The sequence below is a fragment of the Syngnathus leptorhynchus genome, chromosome 9, assembly GCF_054491065.1.
Source record: "Syngnathus leptorhynchus isolate UIUO chromosome 9, UIUO_Slep, whole genome shotgun sequence".
In the NCBI taxonomy this organism is placed as follows: Eukaryota; Metazoa; Chordata; class Actinopteri; order Syngnathiformes; family Syngnathidae; genus Syngnathus; species Syngnathus leptorhynchus.
In genome coordinates, this window is record NC_141203.1 from 2296929 (window position 1) to 2310596 (window position 13668).

The 13668-nt window shown below is 44.0% G+C and overlaps 1 protein-coding gene across 3 annotated transcripts; it reads left to right on the forward strand.

Moving 5' to 3' along the window:
• Nucleotides 1-236: 236 nt before the first annotated feature.
• LOC147050587 (protocadherin Fat 3-like) lies at nucleotides 237-12799 on the forward strand. 3 transcript variants are annotated; one of them, XM_085921122.1, is made up of 3 exons: nucleotides 237-298; nucleotides 434-494; nucleotides 9333-12799. In XM_085921122.1, the coding sequence occupies exon 3, from the start codon at nucleotides 10815-10817 to the stop codon at nucleotides 11517-11519; it is 705 nt and encodes a 234-aa protein (XP_085777248.1). In that variant the 5' UTR covers nucleotides 237-298; nucleotides 434-494; nucleotides 9333-10814; the 3' UTR covers nucleotides 11520-12799. The 3 variants fall into 3 exon arrangements, 2 of the variants coding, with proteins under 2 accessions (XP_085777248.1, XP_085777249.1); XM_085921123.1 differs by lacking the exons at nucleotides 237-298; nucleotides 434-494 and adding an exon at nucleotides 1989-2069; XR_015067312.1 differs by lacking the exons at nucleotides 237-298; nucleotides 434-494 and having other exon boundaries at nucleotides 8806-11589; nucleotides 11744-12799.
• Nucleotides 12800-13668: the final 869 nt, after the last annotated feature.

The window sequence follows — 13668 nt, forward strand, 5'->3', positions numbered from 1 at the left end:
GCCTTATATATAAATAAATAATAAATGTATATAAATAAATAATACATCTATAATAAATATATAAATACGATGAGATAAAATGATATGACTGGCATAAAAACAATTCTAAACGAAATAAAATTAAAACTCACTGTTGTGTATTTTGGGCTAACTTGCGTTCCCCCGGAAGTGGGATGGGTTACTTCTCGGCGGCATTCTGTGTTGTGTACCCTGTTAACGCACTGCGATCAAGGAATAAACCAGTTAACCTTCACGTCCTTGTCCGACCTATTCTTGCTATGTAAGAACCTAGAAAATAGTAAGGATATAACACTCACCATTACATTGAATTAGTGGGAGCACTGAGCTCGTTTCTCAGAAACAAGCCGGCCCCATCTAGGCGTAATCGGAAACAATGACACCCGAAGTGATTCAGGTTTGTCTTTTAATGCAGGATGCTTGGTCTCCATGTGCCGAAGCAGTTTTGAAGGCTTCATTGCCTCGTTAGATAGCCGGTGAGTGTGCTTGTCGCGCCAGAGTCACCTGTGGCGATAAATCCATATTTTAAGTATGACTCCTTAAATGTTCTTTTACATGCAGCTTTTCTTAGAAGTAGTAGCCTCTTTTTCTTCAGTCTCCTCATTGGGCTTTTTTTTCCCTTTCCAAAGAAGCTTTCCAAGCTTCTCTGTCTCTTGCTCATTTTTGCTTGCCTCGCGGGCTCGACTGGGGTGACATGTCACGTGACCAAGAGGAGCGTCTTGTGTCAAGGGACACAGCGATGGATGTAATTAGGAGAGAATTGACATTTTTTTAAAATATTTTTCAAAATAAATTCTTCCTCATTTTTGCGAGCTCGACTGGGAAAACATGTCACGTGACCGGGACGAGCGTCTTGACCAGAATGAATTGATCGTCAATAAACAAAAACATGTTTTTTTCTCTCCTGTGCGGCTTGGCGGCCCAGTACCAAGTGACCCACGGACAGTACCGGTCCGTGTACCGGGGGTTAGGCCCCCTGTTACAGAGGGTTCAAAGGAGGTTACCGGCTCCCCATACAAACATCAATGATTTATACGTCAATGATGCTATGAAAAAGTTGAGCTGCCAATGTGGAGTACAAATATTTTGATGGGCAAATGCGTTACTTTCTAAAGTTATGATCATAAATATTGTTTATCTGTAATTCTTGTGGGGCGGCTCGGTGGTGCAGTGGGTAGCACGTCCGCCTCACAGTTAGGAGGGTGCGGGTTTGATTCCACCTCCGGCCCTCCCTGTGTGGAGTTTGCATGTTCTCCCCGAGTCCGCGTGGGTTTTCTCCGGGCACTCCGGTTTCCTCCCACATCCCAAAAACATGCTTGATAGGCCAATTGAGCACTCTAAATTGTCCCTAGGTGTGAGTGCGAGTGCGAATGGTTGTTCGTCTCTGTGTGCCCTGCGATTGGTTGGCAACCAGCTCAGGGTGTCCCCCGCCTACTGCCCAATGACCGCTGGGATAGGCTCCAGCACGCCCGCGACCCCCGTGGGGACTAAGCGGTTCAGAAAATGGATGGATGGATGGATTTAATTCTTGTGTTTTTATTCAGAATTTTTATTGTAGTATCTGAATGGGGGCATGAATGGCAATATCCTCAATATCCTGCTCATTGTTAATAAACTTATACCCAATTGAATAAAATCAGCACGCATAGTTGTTGCCCTGCCAGCAAGAAATCACTGGATGTCACTGTAAAGGTGACATTTTGCAGATTCTTAATAGCACAATTACTTGCACCTTCTTATTTGGAAGCCATGTTGCGTACTAATTTACAACAAAAACAACAACAAATACACTTAAATCTCGAATTTATGCGGACTTTTGGGTCCAGAATTTGGGAATCACATTAACCCCGAAAGCGCGTTGTATAGAAAGTCTTTTTTTTTTAATAAAGGCCGAAGAGCTCCTTTGTTACGTTAATTTAGGTCAGGCATCATGTTGGGCAGCCCAAGGAGTCCGTTTGCCGTCCGTCACCATGAATTCTCCACACAAATCGAAGTTTGTTGACATTTTATTCAGAGAAGCAATATTCAGATGACAATATCAGGCGGATTGAGTAAGTCATTTTAATGCTATGTGAATTGGATGGAAGTGAGAATGAAGCAGCCACTTATTCTACTACTGCGTCCGGCCAGCCACGCTCTTTGACTTATGAGTGACTGTGTGGAGGAGGTGCTGCCACGAGCTTCCCCCTTTCCGAATCAAAAACCATCCCACCTATCCGTAACACTGGAATAAGTAGTCATAAAGATCAAACAGCCCGACTTCCTATCGTGTAACACCTTTAAATTGTTCACAGAAATTTATTAAATCACTAACACTAAGGTTTATGCGCTAGTCATTTAGCTTCACACGGTCCTTATAGCATCCAGTTAAAATACTTGAAAATGTCTTTACTGCGAACTAAATTGGGGTCCATGACCAAAACGCACAGTTCATGACCCAAGCAATATTTTTCCAAGAGATGTATTTGTAAACAAATTTGATTGTTTTGATGAATTGGATCTGTTAATTTGATAGCATTACCCAGTGTCGAACAGAGTGGGAGGGGGGGAAACAATGCTTGCAAACGAAGATAGTTGTGTTATTTTTCGTATCCATGGCCTGACTTTTAGTTTACGCCCATGCCTTAAACTGATGTCAATCACAATAGAGCCCTGGGCGGCTTCAAATCATTGCAGCATTTCTGTAATATATAGAGAAAGCACAGCCAGAGACCTTCCTCTGGGCCGGGAGAGGTTAATCAGCAGAATCAGGGAAAAACAGAATGTCCTCTGGTCCTGCAGGTGGGAAGCAGACAAAAAAAGAACAAGCGGATAGATGATAGTTGGAATCCAAGGAGTATGAAGGACGGTGTGATGGGTCGACTGTGAAATGAGGAAATTCATATTCACAAGGACATCCAGGATGCCATGCATTTCTGTGTATGCATTCAACATGGTTGAACGCATCATTTGATACCAGAAAGTGGATGGCAGTATCATCTATAAGGACTTGGGCTTTGGAACCAAAGAGCCATGTTTCAAGTTGCCTTAATTGAATTATCTTTATTTATTGGGTTATTGTTAATGAAATTGTATTAGTATTTTAGTTGTAGATCATCCATCATGCATTCATTATCTGAACCACTTATCCTCACTAGGGTCAGGGTTGTGCTGGAGCCTATTCCAGCGGTCTCTAGGCAGGAGGCGGGGTACACCCTGAACCGGTTGCCAGCCAATCGCAGGGCACACATAGACAATACATTCACACTCACACTTACAAGGAGTTTAGAGTACTCTGTTTGCCTACCACGCTTGTTTTTGGAATGTGAGACGAAACCAAAGTACCTCGAAAAATCTCACACAGGCACAGGGAGAACATGCAAACTTCACACGAGAAGGCCGGAACCGGGAATCAAAAGTACAACCTCTGCACTGTGAAGTGCAACTGCTTCAAAGCTCATATAAATTGCGATATACTTTGGGGCCTTTTTCTTTAGCAATGTCATGCATTTTTCCTTGCTGTGCCTTGTCAGTATATTGTATTTCTCCCAGTATAATCTTCCACACTTCAGTTAATCTTAGAACATCTTAGTACCCAACTGGCAGCAGTTGCAATTTGCCCTCCAGCGGAAGAGACACTACTAATACGAAATCAGACCTCACCTGCAGGGTTACTTGACCTCTTCTAAAGGCGCATTCCTAGTCAAAGGATTTGAGATGTAAGCAGGCAGCCTGGATTTTGTCCACGACTTTGTGCTGACAAAAAGGTCCTCTGGCCTTCATCATATTTCACCAGCATTTCACATTTGTTAAAGTTCCTCTCCACTTCCTCTGCCATCTGTGGTTTTAATGAAACTGTCAAGAAGCTGTCATTCTCTGAAGACTAGTTGTTTCTCACAGCACGACAGTTAACAGTTAGCCAACGGGGAATTAGCAATGCATTCAATTGAACCAAAACGTTTTAGAACGTGTGCATGAATCATTTTCAGTACCTCAGACGCCATTCCCTATGACTAGTGGTTTGCCAGTAATGACACAGACACTAAATGTGGGCATTTGCCTATGCCGACAAAGAAAACCCATTTGTATCTACATTATATAAACATAGTGAATTATGACAAATCACAGCATGTTACTGTATGCCTTTGACTAGAATTATATGGTCGGCATGAAGGATAAAAAGCGAGTCATACTTAGCTGGGCAAGGAGCCATGGCAACAACAAACTGCTCGGACTCGGGATGAAAAACAGAATGGATTTTATACATGTGTTTCTCATGACTACAACAAGACAATGCGCTTTGCGATATTTTGTGTTTCCACACCCAATCATTGTTGACTGCTGTGTACTTGTTTTAAAGCTGGTTTTCCCACTTTTACGTGCGGAAGCCAAAATGGGTCACAGATTAACTTTGAAATATAATCTAATTCTGCTGTAAAGTTTTGTTTTGTTTTTTAAATATTGTTTTGATGAATTAATAGCTGTGCGGCCCTTTCCGGTACTTTGCGTATCAGGTCACTGTCATGCTAGAAGAGAAAAAAATAAAACTGTTGCTTCTCATGTTGTGCAACTTCATATTGAAAGCCATGAGTGGATAATTTTCACCATGAACCTGAAGTTTGGTGTGAATGGGATGTAAAGGACACAGGAAAAATTCAAAAGATTAGAAAACACTATTAAGAGAATTTAGATGGACGGATGGACGGATGGACAGATGGACAGAGATAGATGGACAGAGATAGATGGACAGAGATAGATGGACAGAGATAGATAGATAGATAGATAGATAGATAGATAGATAGATAGATAGATAGATAGATAGATAGATAGATAGATAGATAGATAGATAGATAGATAGATAGGTAGGTAGGTAGGTAGGTAGGTAGGTAGGTAGGTAGGTAGGTAGGTAGGTAGGTAGGTAGGTAGGTAGGTAGGTAGGTAGGTAGGTAGGTAGGTAGGTAGGTAGGTAGGTAGGTAGGTAGGTAGGTAGGTAGGTAGGTAGGTAGGTAGGTAGGTAGGTAGGTAGGTAGGTAGGTAGGTAGGTAGGTAGGTAGGTAGGTAGGTAGGTAGGTAGGTAGGTAGGTAGGTAGGTAGGTAGGTAGGTAGGTAGATAGATAGATAGATAGATAGATAGATAGATAGATAGATAGATAGATAGATAGATAGATAGATAGATAGATAGATAGATAGATAGATAGATAGATAGATAGATAGATAGATAGATATGCATCCATGGTGGAACACGAGTTAGCATGGAGGAGAAGCAGTTCCCAAAATGGATGGATGGATTTCCCTTCACCATTTGTTTCATGGGAGAAAAAGTGTCTGTGTGAATGGTCTTTTACGATCATTATCAAGAGTGTTTCCTTGTTCAGTTTTGTTTTTGAGCTGGATCCCAGTTTTTATCACCAATATACCCCAAAAGACATGAATTAAGGGCAGGAACAATTATTGAGATAAGTACCTCAGATACAATTAAAATGGAATTATACTGTATAATTAATAATAACTGCACATTCTTGGAAGTACTTCACTATTATGTTTGTCTTTTGTCTATGACCATAATTCCCACGTAATCGCAGAAGAAAGCTTTTATCATAACCCCTCCTCAAAAACCTCATGAATTGTGAAGCCTTTGAACGTTCTTTTTCAGTAAGAGAAAGTGTCTTTCATTCCCATCAGAGCTTGTTGGAAATGTGGAAGGCTGATTGGGGAGATTAAAAGCTTTTTTTGTAAAACATGTGGTGCCAAACGGGGATGAGTATGCGGTCCCGAGAGCCAGAGGTTGTCCTGGGCTGTCGTGAGTGTGGTTACATTGACGCATGCCTGGCCACTTTCTTTTATAGAGAAGAATGACAGCACCACTAAAATGAGCAGAATGAGCGGGCCAAAGCAAGCAGCACATCTCAGCGGCTGGAGCTCATTCTCATCCAGGCATGGACAGACACGCTCAACCACAGAGCTTAGAGGAAATTACTGCAGAGGGCTTTCATTCAACCATCATTTTTTTCCCTCTCCAGAACCAGTAACCCTTTTTCTCTCAACATTCTCAGTCTGTTTACGTTTCTTGCTTAACTTTTGTCACTCCCTCTAGCTGTCTTTCTCTGTTCTTTTCTCCCCACACGTCACATTAGTCTGCTAAACCTATTAAGTATTGGTAAGACAGCAAAAATGGAGGGTAATGAAATAAGATGGGAATTAAATCCCGCCGTTGGTGAAGATAAAGCGAGTCTATTTATGAATGTAGAAAAATTAAAGCTAGCTTTGCGGATGAAACTGGACTATGTCTGCTCCAGACATGAGAGTTTTAGAAACCAGTTCTTGAGTTCAGTAAAGCTCAAAGTAAAACAATCTTTCTTCCATAATTACATTCAATTCTATGGAGATAAAAGAAAATAACTCATAGCAATAACATGATCCATCCATTTTCAGTGATGCTTACCCTCACTTGGGTCGCGGGTGCGCTGGAATCTATCCCAGGTATAACTTGGGGTGGCGAACAGCCTGGATTTTACGCCACAATCAAAGAAATACCTTTTCGTATTTTTTATTCAAGTACAAATACATTCTGGGGAGCACAGGGAGCAAGTGGTGAGCACTTTGGCTCACGCAAGAGTTTTACGTTCAGCAATTTCAACAACGGCCGTCCAGTTTGAAGATTGACTATTCTCCCCGTGCTTGCCTAGGTTTTTTCCACCAAGTCCTCCACCTTCCCCCAACTTCCCGAAAACATGCACGTTAGGTTCAATGAAAATTGTCTTTAGAAGTGAATGCAAGTGTGAATGGTTCTTTTTCTGCAAGTGTCCTGCGATTGCCTGACCCATGGCCCAAATATTGTAAGCAGTTGATGCAGTAGATAAAATAAATGAAGGCAGTCAGGTGTTTGTAGAGGTGAACATTCCATTCCAGGGACGGAGCGATCCGTCCGTCCAAGACGGAAGGACGCCCATTTTGCGGATGAAGAACGGGAGACAAGAAAGTTATGAAAAAGGACAACTGAGTGACAAAACTTTTGGTAATAATCCCTATCTAGGTCAACTGCCAACTAAACACTCCTCTGCGGAAGCATCTCGAGGAAGCTTTTAGATTTCAAAATAAAAGTTTGGGTCCAATGTTCCCGTTTATAACAACATAATATCAGGAGAAAAGCGAAGAAGGTAAATGCAAAAAAAAAAAAGTGAGTACCGTAATTTTCGGACTATAAGTCGCTCCGGAGTATAAATCGCACCAGCCATAAAATGCACAATAAAGTGAAAAAAAACATATATAAGTCGCACCGGAGTATAAGTCGCACTTTTGGGGCAAATTTATTTGTCAAAATCCAACACCAAAAACAGACATGAACCAGCAACAACAGGCTAAACAATACGGTATGCTAACGTGACATATACACAAACGAGGAGCTGAGAACGGGCCTGACGTATCATTCAGAGTTATTCAAGTAAGTATTACATAAATAACACGTTTATCAAACCATCTGTGTCACACCAATTTATTAAATCCATCGATCGTGCTTTATGTAAACAATGTTAGGGATGTTCCGACTCTAACTTATTTTGCAAGAACCACACGGGAGACAGTATGCCCTTTGAACACTTGCAAGTGGAGAATTTGTTCGTTACTGTAGATACAGCAATGTCCGAACAAAGTCTGCCGTTGAAGTCATGCAAGAGAGTATTTATTGAGAGAAGAAGGGTGGGGGTGAGAGTGGCAAAGGTGGGGGTGACAATTTACATGTGTGGTGGTCACCTCAGACAATGGTTAACCACTTCAGAGGGTCCCAGTTTATTGTTTTACGAGGTCGTGGAAATAAAACCTAGTGGAGCCTTCCAGATGACTAACTAAACAACACACCATTTGGAAAGTGGCAACAACTGAATGGTTAAACTTTTCAGAGTCAAAGAAAGGTAAAAGGTTAAAAGAAAGTTCATCATTCTAGTCTACATCCCAACATAATCATACGATCAAGATAGTTCATAAACCCTAACAAACAATGCCGCGTATGCGCTGCATATGCTGACGTCTGACCCATTGTAAGTTGCGTTTCTAATTATTCCACAGACCCATATAACAATATATAAAGTATATTCACTCTAAATCAATAAATCCATCGATCAAATTCCTCGTTCTTTATGTCAACAACGCCGCACGTACGCTGCAGAGATCTAGTATATAACTATATTGTAGCGTTAACAAAGTACCAGGAAAGACGTGGGTTTGGTAAACGGCTCTTTATTTAACAAAACAAGAGGTCAACGAGCCAACAACTACTGAACTTCCAGCCACGGAGGTGGAAGAGAACTCCATAAATAGGACCGGGCGTGCGTAAAAGCCCTGTCCGAGCCCCATCGACCGTCCCCGGACAGCCACCCGGCCGAGCGCCGGCCCCCGATTTCCATCCACGGAGATGAAAGAGAGCTCCCATCGAGAAGGACCGGGCGTGCGTAAAAGCCATAATAGTTTTTCAAAGCTTCTCTGTCACTCCAAATCATTAAATCCTTCAAACACTTCGTCCTCCGTGTCACTTACAAACAAAGCCACTAATGATGCCGGTAGTACGCGGGGCCCTTCGTCATCTTGGTCATCTCGTCATAAAATCCTCTGCCCTTTATGTAAACAACTGCCGCGCGGCACGGGTAACGTCACTTGCAGTTCAAATGACAGTAATCCCTTGCTACATCGCAGTTCGTTTATCACGGTTTCACTACATCGCGAATTTTTGAATTAAAAAAAAATCACATATAAGTCGCTCCTGAGTATAAGTCGCCCCCCCCCCCCCCCCCCACCCAAACTATGACAAAAAACGCGACTTATAGTCCGAAAATTACGGTACTTGACTCAGATAGGGATGCTTACACGGATGGATCTAAAACAACTTCTGGCCCGCTCAGTCCTTTTTTTTTAACTTTCTTGTCCCTTGTCAACAAAATGGGCAGTCGTTCTGTCCCTATTAGAGAATGCACACCTTTGTTTATGTGTTTCAAAGCTCTAAACTAGTAGAGAATATGGGTTCGAACCCAAAATTAAACGTTTATTTTCAACACCATTACATGATTTTGTTTGGCCACAATCCGATTCATCCTTCACCCAGCCACTGGTAACAGAAATGTAGTTTGGTCCAGGCGAGCGAGAGCTCAGGATTTCACAACACTGCGCTGGCACTTGTGGGAAATTCAGGCTAAACAGGAGCACTTTTGTCCAGATGGTGCTGCCATCATCAACAAAAGTGAAAAGTTCCCAAGTGGGGCTTTAATATTCCTCATACTAATTATACCCTTTAAATGTATCATATCTTTTTTATCTTGTATTCTGTTGTGTTTCTGGCCTTATTGTAGTCCACACCATTGGATCTAACCCCCAAATGATGTACTCTATCAAACGAAGCATCTGGACGTCGCCCACATCATGTTTATATTTGATTCTGTGATACCCCGCCCTCCTGCATTCCAAAATAAAAAAACAAATGGATGACGTATTTCAAATATTTAGCTTAACATTGATCTTTTTTTCTGGAATTGTCAACGCTTAGTCTTGATGGGTAGAGCGAGTGAAAAGCCCCGCCAAAATCTTAAATGGGCATTTTCGTCAGTGTGCAGAATGGCACGAAAAATATAGTCAGCAGAAAAAATGAAACTATTTGAATAACACATTATTGCTGCCTATGGCTAAGTGATTTTTATAGACTGGTGTCTGCTCTCATAAAAATACTTTTACGTCATGTACAAATTAGTTTGGACATTTGATTTCAGTTGAAGCAAAGGGAAAACGATCAAGTCCTCCATTGACTGCATTGTTGGATTTTTTGGGGTATTTTCTCAGCAAGAAGCCAAGATATTACTGAGAAGCCTGGAGTAAAAATGTGTCCAAGTTTCCAAACACAGGTGCGGATGGTCGACAGCCAGTCTACCTTTTACATGCCACACCCCCTCCCCCTGACACAGATGAAAATATGAGTGTCACAATGTAAACTCCTGATCAAAACCGTGAAAACGTAATAGGGATAAAGGGTCGTCCATTAAAGGTATTTGTCTTTTTAACTGAAACACCCATTCCAGTAGAAAATGGTTGCAAATGTTAAAAAAATATATAATGACTTGTTTTTGTCATGTGCCTGCGGCACCTGCCGCTCGGCTGCGCCCTTTCAATTACCTGCCATTGGCTTGTTGAACGGACTATATCAGCGCAGCCAGCGTAACTCCAGATTGTCAGTTCATCTGCATACCTTGCCTGTGATGCTATTTGTAAGCTCACTGCGTTCGTCCCGTCTGACTCCCGTTGCCGCCCTGACTACATGCTCGCCCTTGACTACGATCTCCGTAAGCACGTCCTCGCTACGTGCTTTGCCCGCCGTGCTCTCCACCGGCACAGTTGTTCCCAGTTCTTTATCTTTAATGCTCGCTATGCTAACAGTAATTACCAAGAGTCAGTGTTCTGCCCTCAAAATTGTTTTCATAATGTTAGAATTGTTTGTGTACTTAAAACATATGTATTTAACCTATACTTTAGGCTAAGAAATGTTTTCTATGTAAGGAAGTATACACAATGGTTGTCGTTCGGAAGCAAATTGGAAACTATTTTGAAATTCACCGGTAGCTGCGCATGTTTACGTTGAAGCGATTTGACAACTGATGAGTTTGAGAGACGTTAGCGTTACTCGCGTCATCTAAACTGTAAATTATCATTGTTTTGTTGGATAATTTTGTTGATCAAGTGTGGCAAGCCCACAAGCCAACCCTGAGCGTCTTCAAAACTCATGTGCTTCAAAATAGACTTCCGTCACTTCTCATTCCTTGCCAAAACAGCATCTCTCATGTGCCATGTCCAGTGAGATGGAGCTTCCTGTTAGTGCGCTGAACCGAGCCGTGCCGCTCGTTGACAAGCCCTTTTACGGCGTCGCCGTGCCCGAGGATGTGGCCATGTCTACTTCGCTGCTGAGCATCAATGCCAGTAGCCCAACAGGGCAGCCCATCATTTTCACCCTTGCCGGCGGCGACCCATCGCGGCAGCTCAACATCCGCTTCGACAGCGTGCTCTACCCGCTGGACTACGAGACGGTGCACTACTATCGCCTCACGGTCAGTGCCACCGACACACTGACGGGTGGCAGGTCCGAAGTGGACGTGGTGCAGGACATCAACGACAACGCGCCCGTCCTCCAGAAACCGGCGTACTCGGCCGTGCTGCCTGAGAACACAATGATCGGAACCAGAGTTCTACAGGTGTCTGCTCAGAATCAAGACTCGGACAAGAACTCCAGGGTGAGCTACAAGATAGTGTCAGACATCCACAGCAGCGACTACTTCCACATGGAGCGCAACAGCGGCCTGCTGCTGACGGCGCGGCTGTTGGACTGCGAGCTCAGGCCGCGCTTCAATTTCGTGGTGCGCGCGACGGCGGCGCGACGGACGGCGGCGCGACGGACGGCGGCGCGACGGATGGCCAACACCGACGGATGGCCAACACCGACGACGACCCGCCCAACTTCAGCCAGACGCTTCACAAGGCCTTCGTCAGCCAGCTAGTGCCGCCAGGACATTTTGTCACCTGCGTTCAGGCCTCGGACGCCGACATAGATGACACTCAGAGGCGCAGGTACAGCATCCTGTCTGGTAACGAGCGCATGACATTCTCCATAGAGGCAGAGAGCGGCATTCTGCGTCTATCTAACAAGAGGCAACAAGCCATGAAGCTGTCGTATCATCTCAATGTCTCCGTGTCTGATGGCGTCTTCGCCAACACGGCTCAGGTGGTGGGTGGTCTACGTGCTGGGAGCCAACCTGTACAGTCCGGTGTTCAGAGGTTCTATCTGGCAGAGGTCCCAGAGAATGCACCGCTCAGATCACAGGTCACCCAGGTGCGCGTCACCGATGAGGACTCGGGTCTGTTCGGCCAGATCACTTACTCCTTCATCAACAACTTTTGGATGACTTGCTTCACCGTGTACACCAACGGATTTGTCACCACCGCACAGAGGCTAGACCTAGATGACCCTCTCAACAAAGACCTTCTGAGAGGCCAGTGGAAGCGCTGGCAAACGGATTCTGGAACCGTTGGAGAAACGAGTACCTAAGTACTCTCCATCCAAGACGTAAATGGCACAGGACACACCGCGACCTTCAACCTGGGGACATTGTGCTGCTAAAGCGAACTCAAGTGCCAAGGAATAAGTGGCCGGCCGATGGCTATGGTCATATCCACCTCCGAGAGCAGCGATGGAAAGGTCCGAAAGGTTGAGGTGAGGACATCATCTCAAGGCACCTCGAAGACTTACGTGTGGCCCATTTCTGTAGTGGTCCTTCTCATGGAAAAGGCGGATTAAAAGTGGACTGAGAAAAAGGAAAGTAATTTCAAAGGTTTGTGGCATTACATGCCAGACGGGGAGTGTTCTGCCCTCAGAATTGTTTTCATGATGTTAGAATTGTTTGTGTACTTAAAACAGATGTATTTAATCTATACGTTATGCTCAGAAATGTTTTCTATGTAAGGAAGCATACACAATGGTTATTTGTCGTTTGGAAGCAAACCGGAAATTTGTTTCGAAATGCACCGGAAGCTGTGCATGTTTCTGTTGAAGCGACTTGACAACTGATGAATTTGAGAGACGTTAGTATTACTCGCGTCATCTAAGCGAAGCTTTCTCCTCTCCTTATACTCACGGAATCAACGGCTGTAAGTTATCATTGTTTTGTTGGATAACTTTATTCTTGTTTATAAGAAGAATACTCATCAAAGAAACTGTTTTGTTGTTTCACTTGCGCTTTCACCCGTTGTGTTTAAAACTGAATGGAAATAAAGGGAGCAAGACGCTCTGAATCCTGGCTCAAGTGTTCTATACATGAGTTTGGCTGGCTGATGAACTGTGATAACGTACACTAAGTACATAACGCACAGGTAGATCAGTACAGTCAGCCTTCGCAGTTTAACTATTTAATGTATGCCAGAATGATCGAGACCGAGCTGTGGAGCCTTCTCTGCTAGATGCGGAAGAAGGTCTAACTCCCAGCGACAAGGTTCCTGCTTTGGGGAAGGGTAACTGCAGGATTAGATGCAGTACTTGAAGTCAGCGTACTGCTTCTTGTCAATTGCATCCGGGGAGGTGGCAGCCCTTTTGGGATGCTTGGTGGCTTTCTAGCTATTTTACTTTTCTCCGCTCCGGTTTTTGGCCTCTGCGTTGGTGTCACATGTGAAGAAGAGGTTGCGTGAGGCACCGCTGAACTCTCCTTAAGCGTGTAAGAAGACGAACTTTGTTTGACGGGGAGTCCAGAAGACACCATTTTGCCTTTCTTCTGAAGGAATGTCAACGGCTTGAACTTGGCTCAGTTGTGATGAAGCTTTCAAGCAAGGCAGCAGCGATTTAGCGGCTAGTTGAGCTTGTAATATCTTTGGGCTCTTCATGGATCGACACCTTGCCGTAGTGGAGAGCCTTGCGTGTTCCGATGAACCTAAGAGTGATGCCGTCTGGAGTCTCGGCTCCTGGTAGGTTCAACCGTGGCGGTAAGGTCAAAGGGGTGGTTCCAGACAAAGTGCAATCCAAAGACCTCAACGGTGGGAGTGGCGGAGGATGACACTGTGAGTCACAACGGCACTGAAGGCGGATGAAGGCTGCAACAGAGGGTGGTCTCCAATTGTCATGGATCCCGGCCCCTTTCTGCCAAGGGCCGTGTGGTGGCA